This window comes from Microcebus murinus, chromosome 3 (assembly GCF_040939455.1).
Source record: "Microcebus murinus isolate Inina chromosome 3, M.murinus_Inina_mat1.0, whole genome shotgun sequence".
NCBI classification, from domain to species: Eukaryota; Metazoa; Chordata; class Mammalia; order Primates; family Cheirogaleidae; genus Microcebus; species Microcebus murinus.
The window spans coordinates 23,505,436-23,527,500 of NC_134106.1; the positions used below are offsets into that span (position 1 = coordinate 23,505,436).

The following is a 22,065-nucleotide window of genomic DNA, read 5'->3' on the forward strand; positions in this document are numbered from 1 at the left end:
TTCCCTCACCTCTAAATGTTGGAGGTCCCCAGGGCTCAGTCCTTGGTCCTCTTCTCTATCTGTGCCATACCCTCGGCAATCTCATCCTGACTCAACTTTATGCTGATTTCTCACAAATTTATGTCTCCACCCTGATCTCTCTCCTGAATTCTGGCAGTATATTTCCTGTTGTGTGCCCGTCTCCCCCTGGCTGCCCCCCAGGCCTCTACAGCTCAGCGTGTCTGGCCATGAACGCCTGATCCTGTCCCAGAGCTGCTCCTTCCACAGTGTCCCGCAGCACAGGTGACAGCAGCTCCCTTCTTCCGAGGGCTCAGACACAATTTTTCCTGGCACCCTTGACTCTTTTCTTTTGCTCAGTTCCTCATCTGATCTGGCGGGAAATTCTTTTGGATTTTACATTCAATATATGCCCAAAATTCAACTACGTTCACCATTTCCACGGTTACCACCCTGCTCTTGCTCGAATTAATGCAGTAGCCCTTGAATTCATTGCCGCGACTCTGCCCTGGTGCCTATTTGTCTACATTGCAGCCAGAGCCAGTGTTTTAATACACTTATCACATTGTGCCACTATTCAAAACCCTCCCATGGCTCAAACATGTCCTTACAATGCCTGATCTAGCACTAGTACCTCTGACCTCATCTGTCACCTACCCTTCCTTTTGCTCCCTCTGCTCCATCCTGGCTGTTCCTTAAGTGAGTGGCACACTCTCACCTTGGGAACCTAGCCTTTGCCGGGTCACTCTGTCCGCTATTTGCCTCCTCCTCCTGCTTGAGAGCAGAGAGCTTTCTTTTGTTCACTGATAGATCTCAAGTTCCTACAACAGTGACTGGCAACAGTAGGTACTCAATAAATATTTGTTGAACACATTTGAATGAATTGGGAGCTGTCTGACTTGTGGGCTGGCCCTTCACAATATTTGGCTCACAGGCAATGGTAGTGGTGAGATTTAACATGTGGACCAGTGAAGACCAGTGATTTTGTTCCCTGGGGGACATTTGGAAATGTCTGGAGGCATTTTTGATTGTTATTACTTGGGTGTGTCACTGGCATCAAGTGGGTGCAAGACAGGGATGCTACTAAACACTCTACAATGCACAGGACAGTCCCTCGCTCCAGCCAAGCACAAAGAATTGCATGCTCCAAAATGTCAATAGTGCCACTGTTGAGAAATCCTGATTTAGACTCATGCCTCCAGGTGAGGTTTGGAAGGAACTGGAAGAAACAAAGGCTGAGGGGCGTGTGTGTGTGTGTGTGTGTGTGTGTGTGTGTGTGTGTGTGGTGGGGGAGGGAGCTTCTGGCAGTGGGAGCCCAGTCCAGGTAGCAGGAGCCCAGGTGTGGCCAGGCACATAGGAAGAGCAACTCCCCACAGATGTGCAGTTGCACCAGCAAAGCTGCCACAGCCTGCGGTTTAATTTAGAGTCCATTTCATTCTCTTGAGGATCATCCCTAGGCATGATTTTTTTCTGCTATGGGAGAACTGGAGATGGAGGGGGTACCTGAAAACCATCTTTCTTTTTCCCTTTCCTAACAATGCCTCACGGAACACCAGTGGAAGACCAGCGACTTTCTCCACGAGCCCATGCTATGCCCGGCCCGACCAGCAGAGGGGGCTGCCCGCTGTCCCTGGCTGAGAATCCCCTTCCCCCGCCCGCTTGGGAACTCCCTGCGCATCCACAAAGTTTGAGAGCAAGTAGGTTGATTAATAAAAATGATAAAGTGCAGCAACTCTAAGGAACAAGTAGATTACAATTGAATTAAAAAAAGAGATGCGGTCCTGTGAAAAGACATAACTGATTACAATCCAATCAAGTAAAAGTCCCTTGCAGAAGTCAATGTAATCTTTCTGCTTAGATGAAAGAATTACATTAGCACTCAATAAATTCCCGTGAAAATTACAGCAGCCTGTAATTTAATGACTTAATATATTATATCAGGTTGAAAAGTTCTGATTATAGTTGCTAAATAAAAGTTGGAGTTGAGACATTTCTCATGCAGAAGGCTGCACTTGCTTGGCTTATGCCTACTGCTTTGTCTTAGCTCTGCAGGGGCAGGAGGGGAGGCTGAACTTGCCTTTGGATGCCCCTTCACTCCCAGCCCAGGGCCTGGCTCTTTGGAGCCCTGAGTTTATTTTGTGGGATTGAACTGCTTGCTTGGTGGCCCCTCTTCCTACATCTTTCCTCCAAGGCTGCTCTGGAATAAATTTTTGGAGAAGGAGCCCTGGGTCCTGGGCACTAGAACACAGGAATACAGCTCCAGGCAGGAGCTGTGCTTCAGGTGAGGGTGAGGCCTGGCCCACCGGGAGACTGGCCCTGTAGGGTGCTGAGTTCCTGCTAGGACAGCCAGCACTGCCAGGTCTTGCCTGTCCCCAACCCAGGCAAGAAGCAAAAGACTGGGGCGGTGGGAGTTTGCATGGCTGCTGCTTAGTCAGTCTTCAGTGTCTCCTTGTCTAGACCACTTTGGGCTTCCTCAGCTCCTGCTGTGGGAGTTCTCTCTCTTTGATAGCTGGACCCTCCTACAGGGTCAGAAACAGGATGACGGGCTGTCTTTGGGGTTGCAGAGGCTTGTCCACTGATAGGGCTGTCGGTGGAAATGGGAAGAAGGCCACAGAAACCAAGGCCCAAGAAAGTGCAGGGCATAGCACAAACAGGAGCCCACAGTCCCTGCTCGGTGTTGCACTGTGAGTGACTCTGAGCTCTTTGGTCTTTGTTTTCCTTATCTGTAAAATGGGGGAAGGGATTACATGGTCTTCTAGTTCTGAGCCTATGCATTGAATATTTTATTTTGATTTTAATCCCCAAATAATAAATAATATATGAATACATTCTTTTTGTAACATTTTAGACATTATTGATAAAGCCCCCCAAACTCCAGTCCTTTTCCCAGAAATAACTAGTGTTACTTGTACCTTTCAGAACTTTTTTTGTACGTGTGTGTGTGTTTGTGGGTACGAGTCTGTGATTCTGAGCTGAATAAAAAAATGTTTAACCTGGTATTTTCTTGTTTCTAAGGACAGCAGCAGTCTAGCCAAAAAGTTCAGGAGGTGGTCTGCAATTCACTTTCTGCTGAGAAGAATAACCATTTGATCATTCAAATAAAATCCAATCTTTCTGTTCTAAGAGTCATTCATGAAAACCACACCTCAGCCTCAGTCCCTGTGGGGATGTGAAAGCCTGAAAGCCACCCATCACCTGCTTTCTTATGCACCCAAATGACCCTGGAAAAGGAGGTGCATTTGCAGGCAGAACGAGGCCCGTCCAGAAGGGGTGTAGTGGGTGTTGGTGGCTCCAAGAGGCCTCCGCCAGGCCTGGGTGAGTGTGGAGCAGAACCCCTGCTCCGGGCACTTACACTGGGACAGGCGTCCTCCCCCTGCTGCCCGACCAGGATGTACAGCGTGTCGTCCTTCTCCAGGTTGAAGAGGCCCAGCACAGACACGCCATGGGACCGCATCATGGTGTTCTTCCCGCCTTTCCCGCCAGCGGCTCCGTAGCCAGAGATGCTGCAACGAGACAAAGCCACGGTTTGAAGACTCACCCTGTCCCTGCCAGCCCAGCAGCCTCCTGTGAGCCACGCACGTTGCCATCATGGTGGGAGGCCAACGGGGGATTCCTCTGCCCACTGTCAGGAGATGACAGTCACGTTTACATATAGACAGGGAGTTGCCTCAGTCCCAGAGCTGGGAAGGTGAAGGACAGTAAGGGGTGTGAGAGAGAAAAAGGGGGGGAGGGAGAGAGAGACTGTATTAATGATGAATGTACTGGGGTGATGGCTTCCCGAATACCTAGGATTTCCCCACTGTGGCTTTGTCTCCTGGTCCCAGATTAAAGGACTCATGTGACCTTAGACAAGTAACTTAACTTCCCTGTTCCACATCTGTACAATGGGGGTAACAAAAGAACCTACCTCCTAGCCCACACACGCCATGATGATTCAAGGAATTAAGACATGTAGTCTTAGAACCGTGGCTGGCATAGAATAAGCACTCAATGAGTATTATTATTAATGATGGTAGCAGCAGTAACGGACTTGGCACAGTGTTTTAAAGTCTCCCCGCAGGAGAGACAAGGAGGCTGGAAACAAGGAGGCTCCTCATGGAATGACAGAGAACAGTGTCTATGAGCAAGGGCTGTTTATTCCCAACCCACCGGTGGCTCCTTCTGGAGCAATGTGTGGGTGACAACAGACAACCAATCACGATGACAATAAAAACAGAGCTCGGGGCTGTGAGATTATTTCTGCCGCCTCTTCTGTTGTTTCCAGGAAGTCAAGCAACGATGGGGAGAAAAGAACCCTCTTCCTAACCCTGTTCAGAGCGGTGTGTTGAAGGCGGCCGCTCACCGACTGACGAACGCCTCCCCAGGGACCGGCTGTCAGGGGGAGGGAATGGGAGGGTTTTCAAGTTTCTGTGTATTCAGATCCAAAGTCCCTGATGAAAAACCATGACGGGAGGCCAGGCCGTTGGCCCCTGTGCACGCGGCGTCTTCTCCACACGCGGTTCTAGGAGACGCCCCGTTGTGGGTGTGTGAGGGGCTCCCCTCTCCCAGGCGGAGCTCAGGCCTTTCCGTCGGGGGGTTGCTCATGTGGCAGGCGAGGACCGAGGTCTCCACGGCACGTAAATGGAGACTCTTGTGCCGTGCCCGTCGCCCTGGAGGGTGCTCGGGCACTGAAGGGAGCGTACATGGAATGTCAGGAATGACACGCGGCTGTGTGCGCCTGGGACAGATCCAGGCCCTTGAAGAGCTCACAAAGAGACCGGGAAGGCGTCTTCCTTACGAGGAGAAGTCCTATCAGAGGGTGGCCAAGTGGAGGGGACAAAGTGTAGGGCTCTGGGGCTCCCTGACTGGGCACCCTGTTCCTGCCCATGTGCCTTCTCGGAGCCCCCGCCCCTTCCCTAGCAGGAGGAGAATCATGTCTTCTTCTCCAAACCACATGGCTCAACAAAAGGGGGTGATGGGTTAAAACCCCGAGAAAGCAGCGATCTCTGTCCAAAGTGAGGGTCACAGGTGGTCTTGGCCAGGAGGGAGAAGGGGGACTGTGGCAGATGGTTGTGGGCCGGGGGTGGATGTGGAGGGCTGAGGTCAGCTTCTCGGGGAGCTGGCAGATGCATGGGACTCTCGGACAAGCAGAAAGAGGTGGCAGAAGGAGCCAGGTGTCAGCAGCTCGACTGTATTCTCCTTGGTGGTGGCCTCAGTTCCACATTTCCAACCTGGACCAGGGCTGGCTTAAAGTTGTGGGGCGCAGGCATCTGCCTGCCTGCACTAATTGTGGGGGTCCTGGGAAGGACTGGCTCCCGCATCAGCCCCCTGAGGCCTGAAGTCCCACCATGAGAGCTTCACTTCTTTGGCACTTTTAGTTGCTACTACAAGGCTGAACTCCTTGCAAGTGGGGTGTCCACAGTGAAAAGAGCAAGGGCTTGAATGCAGACAGACCTGGACCCAAACTCCACGCTCTGTGCCTTGGGGCCGGGAACAGGATCTCCCTGATCCTGGCCACTAGCTGTGTGACCTTGGTAGCTTATTTACCCCCTCTGAGCCCCTTTTCATCATCTATAAAAGGGGTAAAATCACACCTACCTTGAAAGGTCATTGTGAGAATTAAATGAAATAATGCTCATAAGGGACCTACCCCAATGCCACAGGGTACCAGTGAGTGACAAACGGGAGCTGCTGGTAGGATGTACCCCATGGGTGGGCCTGCCCACTTCTTTCCCGGGGGTGACTCCCAGAGGCAGAAGGGGGCAAGTGAATGAGACAGGGACCAGGTAGGTAGACCAGGGCATGGCCAAGGGGGCCTGGGTTCCAGGCTGTCCCATTTCTGCCAGGACCTGCCTTCCTGTAGAGCCAGTTGCAGCCCCTGCCCCTGAGAATCGCGTTACCCAAACTCACACAGCAACAACCACCTCTGACCGAATCTCTGAGGCTTTCTCCCCATCCCTTGTAAACAATTTATTTTTGATAGTTGATAAGCGACAAGAAATTAATATACCTGCCACTCAAGTGGGGAAAATGACTCACAGTGATTCCAATTTACTGGAAATTACAGGATACTGTTTTCGATGAGTTGATGCTGCAATTTTTTTGTTTTTCCTCATCTAAATCCATGTTCCCTGGTCAGAATGGATGTTTATTGGGTTTGTGTTTTGTATTATTGACCGTGAGCTATTGTTACCTGGTGTAATTGAGTTGTGAATCTCTTTTAAATAAAGGATTAGCAGCAAATCAAAGTGGCTGCCTGCTGGATCCTGAAATGAGTGCCCAGCGGGTGTGCGGCACGCTGGCCGTGTCCAGCCCAGCTGGGAAGGGACGCTGTGGGAGTGGACCCCACTCAGAGGAGCAGACGTGCCTCACTTCTGTCCTGCGCCCCCCTCCGGAGAAGCAGGAGACCTGCACTCTGCTCTGGGATCCGCCTGTCACTCCTGGTGGGATGCTGGGCAAGTCCCTTCCCTTCTCTGCCGGTCCCTGGTTTCCTCATCTGTGACATCGGGGTAGTAAGACCTGCCCCGCCGTCCTGCAGGGTTACTGGAGAGCATGTGAGACGTGCGAGTGTGAACAGGGCTTGGTCAGCAGGAAATGTCTGATCTGATGCACAGTCGTATCATCCAGATGGGAGACACCCTGGGGGTCATGTTGAAGGGCCCAGTTGTGGAGGCACCTGCTCCTTGGTGGGGCTGTCCTGGGGGGGGGGTCCATGCCTGTTGCATCAGTGACCAAGGCTCATGGTCTGCCTCTTCCCTCAGCACCTTCCTGACCAGCGCAGCACCTCTGAGCCAGAAGAGACCTCAGTGACCTCTGTCTACACACCCTCCCTCTGCAGATGGAGCCACCAGAGAGGAGGGAAGACAACTTTTAAGGTCACACGGTGCGTTGGTGGCAGAAGTTGAATCCAAACTCCACTCTGCCTGCAGTCCATCGATCTTTGCCTAGTGTCTCCGCCTCTGACTTTCCCTGCCCTGTGCCTTTCATAGCGATGGTATCTGCACAGTTGCTTTGCGATTAATCATGCCATGATGTCTCTGATAGCATTGAGTAAACCTTGATTGGCACTGTGGACTGTTATTGAACTTTTCTGCCTGGAGATCTTTCCAGAGACTGTGAGGCTCCAGGGTCTCAGTCCTCTCTACCAGTCCTGCAGCACCTACCGGGCACACAGTGGGGCTCCATGGCTCAATGCCAGGCACACAGTGGGGCTCCATGGGTCAGTGTCTGGCACACAGTAGGGCTCTGTGGCTGTTGGTGGGTTGAGTTGGATGGTGGCGTCACCCAGCTCCATATGCCGGGCCCTGGAGCCAGGTGGGGAAATGAGTGTCATTGACAGAGACCATCAGCAACAGCTGTGGCCCAGGCCAGCTGGCTTCAGCTGGGATCTAGGGCATTTGTATATTACATATGGAGAGCAAGTGAGCCATGGGAGAACTGCCACCAGGAGCTGTGGGCTGCGTTTGACAAATGTTTTTATACGTGCGCTCTGTGTGTGGGGGGAGCAGGTGTGTGGAGGAACGGGGGCTGAGAAGGGTGCTGAGCCCCGGGGAGGCAGGCAGGCAGGTCGCAGGGAGACAGAGAGATGAAGAAGAGGGTGGCCGACACCTGCAAGGAGCACGTCAAACAGACTGTCACTGGACCCCAGGCAGTGCTTGGAGCTGGGCTCTGCTGCCATCGGTCTCCATTTTATGATGGTGCTGAGGATATTGACCCCTGTCCCCCAGCATGAACCTCATAATCCATGCTCTCCTCTTGGCATGACAGTGGCTTCCCACCCTTGAGACATTATGGTTGCTCAGAGCACGGCCTGGACTCCCCCTTGTCAGGCCCCTGTCGCCGTGGCCTTTCCTTCTTAGCCAGGTGCCTTAGGAGAGCAGCTGCCACTCACTGTCCTCGCTTTCTCAGTCTCCAGCAAGAGTGTGGTTGTTGTCCTCAAATCACGCTGGTCCTACCCCCCAACCTCGCAGCCACCTTTGGCCCGGCCCCTCCCCTCCGTCATCTTCCCCCTGCCCTGGCTGAGCCCTTTCCACTCTGGCCTGGGTGACGGGACTGCTGTCTCTCCCCCACCCTCACGCTGTCGCCAGAGGGGGCTGGAGACATTTGGGGGTGACGCTCCAGTCCCAGGCCCTTGGCTCTCATGGGCTGGCCTTGCCCAGGACTCAGGCAGCACTGACTTCTTGTGCCCGCAGCAGACACGGCCCTCCCTGCTTCTCTGTAGATGACTCCTGTCCCTTCAAACTGAACCCAGGTGCCTGTCTCCTGGTGGACGCCATATATGAGCTCAGGCTGGTGCAGTGCCCTTCTCCTGGCCTCTGGTCTGAACCTCCTGGTGCAGCACCTGGTGCGAACCTCCACTCAGTTCTTTCCACATTACACGCCCACCACCTCCACGGGCTGCAGCCCTCTGGGGCAGGGACTGGATCTTAATCGCCTCTGTACATTTGGTGTCAGGGCCAGCATCCTAATAGGTGCTTATCATGGTTCCTTGGGATTTGCAAAGGAGGAGGGAACAAGTCTGGACACCAGGACACATGGACTCAGAGATAGTGACTGTGTCAGCCCTCATTGTTTTGACAGAGAAAGTGGTCAATCCAGGGCAGGGCAAGCTGGGGGCGGGGGAGAGATGGGGTCAGAGGGCTGCTCCGGAGCCCCATGCCAGCCACTGTCTTCTCCTGCCCGGCCCTCCTTCCTTTGTGGTGTGGGCAAAGCAGGAGGGTGGGAGATGGGCCCAGGTAAGAGACCAGCTAAGAGTAGTGCAGGTGCTTTCAACTGTACACGTCCCTGAGGAAGTCCCAGGCAATGGTGGTCCCATCTTGGCAGAAAGTAGGTGCTCAATAAGTGTTAGCATCCTTTCTTGCACCTCCATGACCAACAGGCAGAGAAGTCACAGAAGCCATCCACGTCCCAGGGCTGAAGCAGCCACCAGGCACGGTGGCCGGCACGGCACTTCCAGGGTGATGGATTCTCTCGGGCAGGGGCTCCGCCTTTCTGTTTCCAAGCACCTTTTTCTCATGTCCTCTGGTGTGTCCCGTGTTTTTCTCACCAGATGAACTGCACTTACTAAATAATAATAATTACTATGGAGAAAAAGGTTTCCAGAAAAAGGACACTGACTTCTCAACAGAGATATTCTGATTTGGGGACATTCTGATGTGGTCTAAAAAGGAAATCATTAAGTGTCTGCTTCTTTGATTATTAAGTTATGTGACCAATAGACACTGTCATCCTAGACCCGAGTCTCATCCAAGGTCAAGGATGAGGTGAAGTCAGGAATATCTGTTGGAGCCATTATTTGGTTAAAACATCAAGTATTTGAAAACAACAATGACGAAAACTCAAGCCCAGTATTTCTTGGTTTTGATTCTTCCATTTTGCTGTGGTCCTATCTTAGGGCAGATCAAATGTCCCCTTCACTAATTTGGACATTTCAAAAATGTCCTGCTTCAATGGAAAAATGTTTCCTTCTGCATACTTATAATGAGGCAGTTGCCGGGCACTGCCGGGCTATGAGCGAGTCTCAATATTTCAAAGACATAAGTGGAAACAGCTCTCGGATTTTGGTTGGATTCTCGCAATGCGATGTGGCAATTCTGCGGTGCTTCATGCAGATCAGATTCTTGATGAGACTTAGATATGGCTGTGATTAATAATAAATGGGAAAATGAATTAATTATTATTTAATAAGCATAGTTCATCTGGCAGGCCCAATCTTTCAGAACACAGGGCTCATGTGAGGAAGTCAGAAAAAAGTCTTTGGAGAAAGAAAAGTCAGGACAGCTGGCTGTGGGGCAGATCTGCTCTCGGAAACGCCGTCTGGCTGCTGCCCGCTGCCCGAGGCACCGTCGCTCCAGCCGATTGCTCTGACCACAGGCCGGGGTGCACCTGCCGATTGCAGGCGTCGGGCTCAGTCCTTGCATGTCATCTTCACGACCAGCTGGCCTGGTGTTGACAGACCCTGCCTCTCACCGATGGGGAAACAGAGTCTCAAGGGATTAAATAACATGTGCAAATTTGGAAGTGGGCCCGATTCACATTGTCTCGGGGGACACAGACCCAGAGGACCCCTCCCCATCAACAAAGCATCTCCGGACTGTTTGTCCCCCTCTGTGGGTCCGGTAGCAGGGCAGTGCTGGCTTTGCAGTTTCCCCGGGTGGGACTGGGACAACGGGCTCTACCAGGGGCTTGCTGTGGGGGTCCTCGTGCACCTCCCAACCCCTCTGCTTTCTTCTTCCTATTGGTTTTTGTACGTGGGGTGGGCTCGCCAGAAAGGGGAGGTCTGGCTTGCTGGGTGCAGTGGGGTCAGGGGTGGCCGGATATCTTCCAGGCTATTTACTGGGGTGTGCAGACCTGGAGCAGCTAATCTGATTGCAGCCAAACCTTGTTACAGTGTTCCTGCCCAGAACGCTGTTTAAAAAGCACTTAGGATGCTCCTCAACTCACTTACCCTGAGGCCCCAGGGAGGGGGCTACCACAGGATATGTTAAGCTAGAGAGAGAAAACAGGGCAATGCGAGAAGCCCCTTTCCTTCCCAGGGGGCTGAGGAGTGGTGGGTGGTGGGGGCTGCCGGAGGAGGAAAGCTCACTCCCCACCCGTATGTCCAACCCTTGAGTGGCATTTGCACCAGCAAGGCCGGAGGGTGACCCTTCTCGGTTCGATAGTCCTGCCAGGGCCGGTGGAGGCTGCCCGAGGCCATGCCTCAGAAGCCTGGGGCTGAGGCTGCTACTGATTGTGTGACTGTGGGAGGCCCCTGGCTCTCTGAGCCTCAGTTTCCTCATTTGTAAAATGAGGCCCTGCCTAGTCACAGAGCTTGTTTGAGGGCTGCACAGGTTTATCTAAGTCCAGGGCCTGATCAAACCCAGTGGTTCTAAAAGGCTACAGTAACATCACCTGGGAACTTGTTAGGAATTCCTGTTCTTGGGCTCCACTTCAGACCTACAGAGTCAGACATTCCTGGGGTGGCATCTTTTAGTACCATGGCCTCAAAGTGGCCAAGTGGATCCAGGCCTCCCTCCAGGCCGGTCTTGCTCTAGTGGGATATTGTGGGGTTGGGGAGAACGTTCCAGAACAGCCCACTCTTCTTTCCAACAGTTAAGGCCCAGGAAAAGAAGCTCAAGGAAAAGAACATCAGCTTTCACATGCATCAGACTTCTGTTTCCCAAACATTTTACGTGCACTGCCACATTTGAAGAGCATCAAGTAATATTCAAAGACCAGTCCACCGCAATTCTCACTGTGAATAATAATTCTGAGGCTAGCTCATGCATGCATATCATCTCCATGAACAGTCTGTGAGCTCCTTGAGGACAAAGGATATATTTTCCTTTGTTGCCATATTTTACTATCCCACATCTCCCCAACTCCAGCCCTTATACCCCACTATGGGCCAGAGTCTGTGGCCTTTGATCCCGGGGTACCTGGGGGCATCCCCATAAATGGGACTCCAGTCCTCTTTAGGAGGCTGGGGTGTGCCCCTCAGCCTCCCCCTCCTCCATACGCACCTGTAGGTGTCGGTGGCTGGCACCTTCCATATCTGGATGCCCTTCAGTGGGCCCTCGCTCCCCACCACCACGCTCAGGTTGGAGTTCTGGTAGGCGTTGTTGCACTGGGCCTGGGTGGGGCCGTGGGGCCCGCTGGCCCCGCACGTGGTGAACAGCCATTGAACTGCGGCACAAGAGGAGAGGCAGTTAGTCACTTGGCCGGGCCCTCCCTGCTCCGTGGGCCTCCCTGGGTTGCCTCTGAGGTGTCTGCTCCATGGCCCCAAACCCACGTCCTAAGACAGCACCAAGGTCAGGGCCCTTCAGGTGGGACGGTCACAGGCAGTCTCTCACTGAGTCCAGCACAGTGCTGGATAACAACAGGTGCTCAATCTGTGCTGTTGTGACTGCATCTAACCTGCTCCTGCTTGACATGTGCAATGGGAACCTCTTGGCTCAGAGAAGACTGAAAGAGTGAGTTGGACACAGTGTCAGCTTCATGACTCCACAGTGGCTCGGGACCCAGGCCAGCGGTGGGAGCAGGACACCTCGCACACCCTGGCCACGGCGTGGCCTGTCTGCCAGGCACTCCCAGCAGGCCCGCAGAAGGGCAGGGCTCGGCCTCCTCAACACAACCAGGCTGTGTTTGGAAATGCAACCAAAGCAGCTTTCAGGCTCTCTGTGCAACAGAGGGTATGAAAACTAAAAAAACAACAGGTCAAATTTGTCTTTGATGCGTGCCCCTCCTTTTCCCAGCCCCTCACCCACTTCCTGTGCTCTGTTCCTCACCCAGTGTCCTTGGGTGGCCTCCTGGGCACACAGCACAGACCCTTCTCCACCCCTCCCCCTCTACGGGCCATTTCCTTCCAAACTTTCTGTCTTTGAGCCACCCCAGACCTTGGGGAATTGTCAGATCTCGAATTGGCCAGAATTCTAACATATTTACAACCTACAAACACTAAAAAGAAGAAAGTGTTCTTGATAAATTAATTTTACTTAGAATACAAAAATCTCATAAGATTGCAGAAATTCTCTTTATTTTTTTTATTTATTTATTTTTTTTGAGACAGAGTCTCGCTTTGTTGTCCAGGCTAGAGTGAGTGCCGTAGCGTCAGCCTAGCTCACAGCAACCTCAAACTCCTGGGCTCGAGTGATCCTTCTGCCTCAGCCTCCCGAGTAGCTGGGACTACAGGCATGCGCCACCATGCCCGGCTAGTTTTTTCTATATATATTAGTTGGCCAATTAATTTCTTTCTATTTATAGTAGAGACGGGGTCTCACTCTTGCTCAGGCTGGTTTTGAACTCCTGACCTTGAGCAATCCGCCCGCCTCGGCCTCCCAAGAGCTAGGATTACAGGCGTGAGCCACAGCGCCCGGCCTAGAAATTCTCTTTAAAGAGAGATTCAATTGAATTCTACATACAGAGGATGATGAAAAAATTAATTTGGTTGTACATAGCTTTGTTCACTAAAACTTTAAAGTGAAAACATTTTTGAAGACTTTGAACTAATTTAATGACATAAATGTGAAAGGTTAATTTGGGTTGCCAGTTATAAACTGCAGATTGAGATTATGCTGGGCAGGATAGATGACCTGAACGATGGACATTTGTGGTGGGTTTTGGTCACACTGCCCTGAGGTTGGGAGACGGAAGTTCTGGTTGGGGTTCTACTGCATACGCTGCTCAGCACTGAGTCCTGGGCACTATGATGGGCTTCTTTTATTTTTTTTCAAATAAAGATGTTGATTTCTATTTGGCTTTTGAAGGTCATTTCAAGGACTGGAAGGTAATGAGAATGGCTAATTGGTGTGAATGGTTGATTATTAATCATCTGATACATTTGTATTATAAAGGGTGCAAATGTGTTAACTCAAAGGAGGAATCTTTACAGAAGGCATTTTTAAGTAGAGCTTGTTTGGTCTTTTGCCCTTTACCCACTCCAGTGCCCAAAAATATATATGTGGGCTGTGCCCAAGGGGTGACTCAGAAAGAACATGGGTTTTGGAATTAGCAAGAACACCTGGGTTTGGGGTAGCCTCATCATTGATCCATTGGGGGACCTTGACCTAATTCCTTTGTCTGTAAAGGAGGCTGGACTGGCATATCCAAAGAAGGAAGGGGGTGTGAAAGTTCATTGCAAAGTCACAGACTCTGAAAGTTTGAGCATGGCTGGGACTCCTTCCTGCACCCAGGGCTGGTGCTGTCCCAGACATGGACATGTACATGTGGCCGGGGGAGTTTCTGTGAATATGGATCCTGTGTCAGCAGCACCTGGGAATTAAAACTCAGCCGGCTGGGGAAGAGGATAGGGGAAGGGAGAAAAAGACAAGCTCAGAAAGAGTTGGAAAACCCACTCTTCCATTATCTCCAGCTCCTTGAAGCCTGTTGTGCAGACAGACCGGTCTGTGCCTGTAGCAAGCAGCCTGGTGTTGGGGCAGGGCGGCCTCATCAATTAGGAGCAGAAGCGTGGAGGGTCATGCAGTTAATTCAACCCTGGAGATGGAAGAGTAGCTATATTTTTTTCTCAAGAGCGTGCGGAGGAAGAGAGCCAAATCTATGGGTGTGGCACCCTATCTGAGTGTGTCACCTTCAGGGGGACCCACTTCTAACTTCAGCCTTGGTTAACATTGTCCTAAAGGTTCTGACAAGTTCCCAGAGGTGCTCAGCTTTTACTTTTTGGCCCCAGGGGGACATCTGATGAGGTAGGAAGAGGGACATGGGCTTTGCATTCAGATGGGCTGAGTTTTTTCATCCAGGATCTGCCCCTGACCAGCTGTGATACCTAGGGCAGGTTACATAACCTCTCGGAGCCTCAGGTTTTTCATCTGAACGAATGGAGATTGTAACACCTACTACTTAGACTTTCTGTGAGAACAAAATGATGACCTAGGCGAAGTGCTTAGCACAATTTTCAGCATTAGAGGTGCATAATGAGCATAGTTTAAAAAGTGTGTAACTTCATGTTCAATTTCTTACTGTGGGAAACAGACACCCAATATTGAGATTTACGTCCCCTGTTCCATAAAGGAAGGACTCTAGGGCCATTTCTCAATAAAGGGACCCGTATTTTCCCAATTCAGTGGACATATATTAGTCTCAGGTGGTTTCTATACACAAACTTTGTTTTTATTTTCAGTGATTTCAGACGGAAAGGTCCAGAGAAGAAGTTCTTTCTAAAGTGGATTCCATGGGAATAGAGGGTTTGCCACCCCAGGTCAGACTCATGATTCATCCAGCCAGAATTCTGTTGCTTCGAGGCATGGTGGTCCTCCCTGCTCCGTTGGATGGCTCTAACCCTCATAAATCTGCCCAGAGTTGTTTGGAATCGATTTATGTTTCCCACCAGCACCACTTCTTGGGGGGGAGGTGGAGTTTCTGAGTTTCCTGCTCACTGTGCAAGAGCTTGTCCTACTTCGAGCATGTGCGCTAGTCTTGCTCAAACTGTGTCCCGCTGGCTCCCCCTGTTCATTCTGTCTGGAACCTCATTGACATCAACACTGTCATCGCAAGATGGGACCTTGAAGATCTCTGAATTCGGTGTTTCCTAAACCACCTGAGGACCTTTAAAATACAGATCCTAGGGCCGGGGAGATTCAGATTCAGTAGATCTTGAGTGGGAACGAGAAGGCAATACTTGTAAAATGTAAAAATCTTCCCAAGAGAATCCGATACTCCACCAGATTTGTACGCTCAGTGTCCAGGGGAGAACCAGCATTCTAGGGAGGGGAAGTGACTTTTCTGAGCAGACCAGCATTGGCGAAGGAACCAAAATTTAGGGTTCTTACTTCTTTGTCCAAAGACCCTTTGGTGGTGATTAAGCTCTTCCCAGCTTTCTGCCTTGAAGCCGTCCAGCCTCTTCAGGGTGTCCCAATGTGACAGTCTCTGATCCCCTGTGTCCTTTTCAGGACCTTATTTAATGCTAACATCTGCTTTTCAAGCCGAGTTCCCTAGAACTGTGGGTACCTGAGATTTTGAATAAGGAGACACTTGCTATTCTGCTTTATTTCTAGTGTCCCTCTGAGGGTGCTCTACACAGGGCTGGCCTCCCTCAGCCGAGCACTGGACAGAGGCTTGCTAGGAACAGACTCCCCGAGGGTGGGCTGTTGCCCCCAGCCTGGTGGTATTAACTGTTGTGGGCCTAGGAGGGCCCCTCAGGAGGCACCTGGAACAGGGGACCCTAGAAGCAGGAAGGATCTGGCAGGTACTTTGGGCAGGGTAGGCATGAGACCAGTTCTAAGCTAAGGCAGGTAGAGTTGGAACCATAAGAAGGATAGGCAGATGCTAGGCTGATTTTCAAAAGTGTCACCAGAGAAGATGGCATTGGCACAAGCTTGTAGATCAAAGCAAACAGGTCCAGAACCTGAGAGGCAAGAGAATTAGCAACAATGGCTCCAGGGGACAGGAGAAGTCAAGGTGAGCTTTGGTCCCCAGGTAGAAGCTGTTTGTTTCCTGACTTGTTTCCTTCTGGGTGAGGGGCAGGGGTGGGATTGGGGCTGAACCTTAGACACCTGAAGAGTAAACTCCACACATGAAGGGGGCAAAACCTCTCAATATTTATTGTGCACCCAATATGGGTCTGGCACTATGCTTTCACGCATGCATTAAATGCCTTCTACCTTGCTGAAACTTTGTAGTGTTAAAGGTAGAGTTATATTATCTCCTTTAAAAATCAGGAAATTCAAGTTCAGAGAAGATGAGTGACTGGCCTGCAGCACACAGAGTGGATAATGGGTGAAGCCAGGAATTAAATGTATTAAAAGATCTTCTAAGTTCAAGGCTTGAAAAGGTTCTAGGAGCACCAGGAAATCCCCTTGGAAACTTTCTGGGTGTTTTGCTTTTTAAATTCCTGAACCTGGGGCTCAGTTGTAGCCAGGACAAACCATGTCAAGGTTGCTCAAGCCCAGAGAGTAGGCAGGCCAACACAAGGGGACAGTGAGAATACGGCCAGGGTGCCACGGTGGCCCCTGCGGTAGCTTAGCCTACCGGACTGTGGGCTTTACAGGGTTAAGGCATCAGCCAAAGAAAGCAAGTGCTCAGGGTCAGGGCCCTGATCCCCAGAGAGACCATGGGGAGAGAGGCAATGTCAAAAGGGAAACCTAGCAGCGGGAATGTTTGCAAGGTCAGGCAGCAGAGATAACAAGAGAGAAGACTGTGTCCTAAACAGCAAGGCAAAACCTTGGTTTTTGGAGAAAAGATCAAGGTCACAGTGAGACCAGCAGTGAGGTGGGCTTGATGTTGAGCTGCCAATCTGAGGGTCCAAGGGCCCTATATTTCTCCTGCTGAGGGGCTGCATTGGTCCCTGAAGCTCTGTGAAGCTGTAGGAGGATCAAATGGCCCCCAGGGAGGAGCAGGATGGCAGCAGTGCAGGGAGCAAGCCTGCCTCTTCCCTCTTCCCTTAACAAACCAACCTGTTTTATTAATACTCATTTGAGAGAGAAAGAAATAACTGCTTTATCTTGTTCTTACACATACCATACCCTAGACACATAGTTTAATACTCATTCACACCTAAATTGTATAAAGAACCCACAAACATCAAAATACTGATTGGTTATAGACAGTCAAGTAAAGAAAAATCCATTAAGCACTGGGTTTCATTTTAAGTATATTGCAGTACCCTCCAAGAAGAAACAAATCAATTAGTAATAAACAGCAAAATGCTAAAAAAAAAAAAATAGGCTAGATAGTGATTGTACTGGTTTTACTACAGTTACTAAGCCAATTCTCAACTGCTCAATTCGATGCAAAGAAATAAAGCGTGATGCAAAGGAAAATCAGTTCTCACCTATCACTATTAATCACAATAATAAGCCTTATGTGGAGGCCTATGTGTGCTGTACCACAGAAGAGCACTCAATAGCTCATGTGGATCATTTGAACCATTTTGATTTTGATCCATAGTATTGCATTTTATCCATATCCATTAACCAAACCAAACGTCATGGAAACTGTGGCATACAGAATATTTTGACAGGCACCCTTGATTTAGTAAATAAGAATCGTGACCCAAATCCAAGTAAATACAATCATTATTCCCCCACCCATAGTTGTATATGACACCACTCTTTATTATAAATTGAAAATAGTTACCCTTCTTTAGCATATATGATGAAAATCAATTTTTCTTTTATTAGAGCAAAATGAAAATAAGTACATATTGTGAGGTTAAAACATTGCTACTACGAGTCTCAACGCTTTAAACAATGCAGCAGTGCCTCCTTCTACGTATGTACTCAATCTGACACTGGCACTACACTGAGCTAGGCAATTCACCAACCATGAAAGAGAAGCTATGAAATTAGATCACCTGGTATATATTACTATAACAAATACTTTCATTTTAAAAAGTCCTGGCCTATTCCTTTGATTGCAAGGGCAAAAAAGATAAGAAACCACTTTTGTAAGTGTGCACTGAATTAAACTAGTTCACTCTAATAATGTGATATCCTTCAACAATAAAAAATTAAAGCTTTTTTATCTTAAAATAAAGCACAGATACAGAAAAATCCACAAAGCAAATGTATACTTAATGAGTTATTATAAAGCAAATACCCAATTTAACCACTGCCTGCGTTAAGAAATAGAACTTTGCCAGGCACTTCAGATGACCTTCAATGTCTTCTCCAATGTCAACCCCCTCCTAACTCCTAGAAGGAATTATTATTCTGGCTGATACAATAAATACTTTCTTGCATTTCTCAGTAGTTTTACCACCTGAGTGTGAACCATCCCTAGATACTATTGCTTAGTTTTGCCCATTAAAATTTAACAAAAAATTTTGTTTTTTTAAGTCTACAGAAGCCTCCTCTACTCCTTTTCCTTATTTTATCTTTTGAAGAATCTGGGCCATTTGACCTGTGGCATTTCCCAGTCTGGATTTTGCTAATGGCATCTCCATTGTGCAGTTCATTACATTCCTCTGTCTAGCAAATTGCCAACTAGATAGATTCCTTTCTTTGCAGGACTACAGGTGATGGTCTTTCATCAGGGAATATTAATTCTGATTCTTGCTTTATTTTTTGATGTTAGCGCTTATTGAAGCTCAATGCCTAAATCCATTTCTTTATTGGGAATTGCAAAATAATGCTATTTATCTTTTTTCTTATTTGTTAATTGGGCTATATTTATAAAGAGAGGCTCCCCCTCACGTACTATTTGGTTACTTAGTAATACAGTTCATATAGGAAAGGCAGGATATATGCTCAATTCTTTCTTAAAATCCATGAATTTAAATATTTTTGAGTTTTAATTAATTTTTAATTATCCTTTGGAAGCTCAAATGATTTGGTCAGTGGTAGCCTCCTGCATCCTTTGGACATGACTCTAGTAGACTTTTAAACCTTCCTTGGTGTGATATATATGATATGACAAAATGCTCCCTCTCCAGACCTGAAATCAATTGTTTTTTCAAAAGCCTTTGTTTTTTGTATCGGGAAAAGGTATTTTAAGAACATAATCTGGGTGCTATAGAAGCTTGTTGCTCTTGGGTTGGTGATCGTTTCTAGTAGTCTATAGTGAATAGTGCTAGGAAATATATTTGTACATATATGTATATCTGTATAAACATACATCTCTATAAAATATGCTTATGTATATGACAAAACACTTCATGAGTTCATATTGATATTTTCAATTCAAATTAAGGAATACAGGACATTTTATTTAACCTCTTTTATAGTACATCTGCATTTCTTTTTCCACACTGAGAATCATGTCTCTTATAAACACATGTGATAATGGAATTAGAATATTCTATAATTATTCATTTACTTTACCTTTCTTTATATACACAACAGTATCAGAGTAACAATGTTTATGTTACTGCTATAACCATTGTTAATATAAATATTGAGAGCAGTTAAAATTTGTTTTTGGTATAATGCCCTCCATCCTCCTATCATTTCTTATAGTTGTGCTTTATCTACACTGTCTGGGCAGATGGCCATTCCATATGATGCTCTCTCCTCTTTAACCCTTATTTAGTCATAGTTCTGTAAATATTTATGTTTCTTGCCTATGTCAGTCCTTATGTTGATAATTCTATAGTCATTTTTGTTGTCTAAACCTTTTTTTTGTTTAACATAAATTACTTAGAAAATGCTCATAGAAAAATATTGCTTTAATTCATGGGTGTTGATAATATATTTTTTCTTAGAATATGTTAAATATCCTACTCCATTTTCTTCTGATATAAAGCGTTACTATAAAAAAACTCTGATATTCTAAATTTCCTTCTTTAATAAATCTCTTGGGACCTTGCTTAGATGCCCAAAGTATTTTTTTATCTTTTTCTTTAAAGTCCAGCAATTTTACTAGAATATTCTTTGTATTGCTCATTCTGGGTCAATATTCTTAGGTATACAGTGTGCTCTTTTAATGAGTAGTTTCAATAAGGATATTTTCTTTGAGTTACAGCTTTAAGTATTTTGTTTGTTTTCAGTTCTTTGGTTTTCTTCTTCACGTACTCCTGTTATCTCTCCCTTGCCTATCTTTGATACAGGTCATCTTTTTGATTTTTAAACATTACCTCTTTTCCCCTTCTATTAATATTTATTGCCAGGCATTAACTGTTGTGTTTATTGACTACTCATTCCTTCTAGTTTAATCTGCATTTCTGAAAATGTTTTTTCTTTTATTTTAAATTCTTTTCTGACTTCTACCCCTAAAGTTCTGAGCTTTGCTTATACTGATTTACATATTTTTCATGTTTTGTATCATTGTTTTAGTGTCTTTTAGCCCATTTTGAAATAGAAAGTATCAATTCTGACCTGACCTGTAGGCATGTCTTTCATTTTCTGCAGGGTGTTATTCTGCCCTCGATGCCTTTTTTTTCTTATTGTAATTTTGTGTGAGATTTGATTTTCATACCGTTCTGTTATATATTTTTATAGGAAATTAGTTTTCCTGAACATTTAGGGTTCAGGAGCTGCTTGACTTCACAGGGCTCCCCTCGGTCTACTCTTTTTGTTCATGTGATGTTCAAAAATACGGCAGTTTGCTTTCTGGGGTTCCTGGCTCTGTTTCTTTCTTTTTAGCTAGGCATTCATTCATTCATTCATTCATTCATTCATTCATTCATTCATTTATAGTCTCTATCATCCCTTCCCTACTCAATATCGATTTCACTCCAGAAATCTCTTCTCAGTGTGGACCCTGTCGTGAAAAGAGGCTGGTGGCCAGGTGGCTCCAGGCCCTTCAGATCTGGCCATGGGCCCCTGGCACTTGGGTACCGCTGGGCTGGGCAAGGCCTCTCCCAGTTTCAGCAGCTGTTCTCAGATCAGCTTTCTGTGACTTCAGCAAAGATCTGTTGGCTATTCAGGGTTCTCCTGTCCTCAGGCTTGTAAGGCAGCCTGTGGCTTTCTGTCTGTTCTCTCGTGCAGATGCCGATCTACACAGGCCTTGTGGTTGATGGTGCTTTGGCCTCGTTCACTTGTATTTTGGGGTTTGGGGTGGACTACCTTATCATCAAATTTGGTTGTAAATGTCCATGGGTTTTCAGTTTTGAATATGGTTGTTCTGTTTCTTACATAGGGATTTAGAAAGATTAACAACAAAAAAAACTATGCTCTTATCATAATCACTGCCGACTTCCCAGAATCCTTGAAAAAAAATCATAATGTAGGAATAATTGGAGCTCATTTGCTATGTTTAATTCCTCTTTACCGTCTGTCTGGTCAGATTCCTCACCTACATTGCTATTTTTGGGCTGCAGGGTTTTCAGATTTCACCTTAGGGACATCTTCAATGACCAGTGCTGAGAACCTGCTGTTACATCATGTTCTGCCTATTTTTGATACAGCCTGCTAAGTATAAGGCAACCTTTCCCTGATAGTGCTACCCAGACTCAATGAGGTGTTTGGGGGTCATTGACCCTCCACTAAATGGCCCCAGGTACAAATACTTAGCACTGGCTCACTTTCTCCCTGCCGTCCAGCGTGCTTTCCCAGGACCTCAGCGGCCCTCCTGTATTCGGTCTGATCTTGCACTGAGTGCCCACTGAAGGCGTGCAAGTGGCCCTATGCCCTCTGTGTGTCAGGCTGGGGCAGTGAGCTACAGGAAGCCTTTGTGACACAGTTTTGGGATATATTTATATTATATTTGGTGGATGGTGGGAGGTATTAGAAATCTAACAAAAGGATGTTACTATATTGAATGTACAGGGTTGGGAATGTCTAGGCCTTCCATTTCCATGTATTTAATTAATACGTTTATGTAGCATCTCTACCCTCTGGGAGCTCAGCTCCTTACAAGTAGGATGAAAGGATAGATAGGGAAGGGGGAAGAATTGTTACTTTTATCTCATAAGATATGCAGTCGTGTAGCAAAATTAAACAATTGGCCTATGATTATATAGCAAGCCCAAGGCTAAGTGAGGAGGGGCATATCGCCTTTATTCTTTCTACAACACAAACTTTCCAGTTGCTGAATTTTCCATGTTGTTCTTCCAGTTTGTTTTGCAGATTGAATTCATTTGCACGCATGTGTATGCATGTACACCCACGTGTGCCCATGCACATATGTGCACACATGCTTGCCTGCACACCTGTGTGCATCTGCACATGTGCACTTGCCTGCACATGTACACAACACACACACCCACAGTTCATTCAT

At 47.8% G+C, this 22,065-nt stretch overlaps 1 protein-coding gene across 1 annotated transcript in view; it reads right to left on the reverse strand.

Annotated features, from left to right (window-relative positions):
* ALK (ALK receptor tyrosine kinase) overlaps positions 1–22,065 on the reverse strand; it is a 646,976-nt gene that overhangs the window by 37,226 nt on the left and 587,685 nt on the right. The window contains exons 12-13 of the mRNA XM_012788333.2: positions 11,478–11,640; positions 3,350–3,500 (exon numbers count right to left, since the gene is read on the reverse strand). Coding sequence (XP_012643787.2) covers positions 3,350–3,500; positions 11,478–11,640 — 314 coding nt within the window. The remainder of the gene's footprint in view (positions 1–3,349; positions 3,501–11,477; positions 11,641–22,065) is intronic.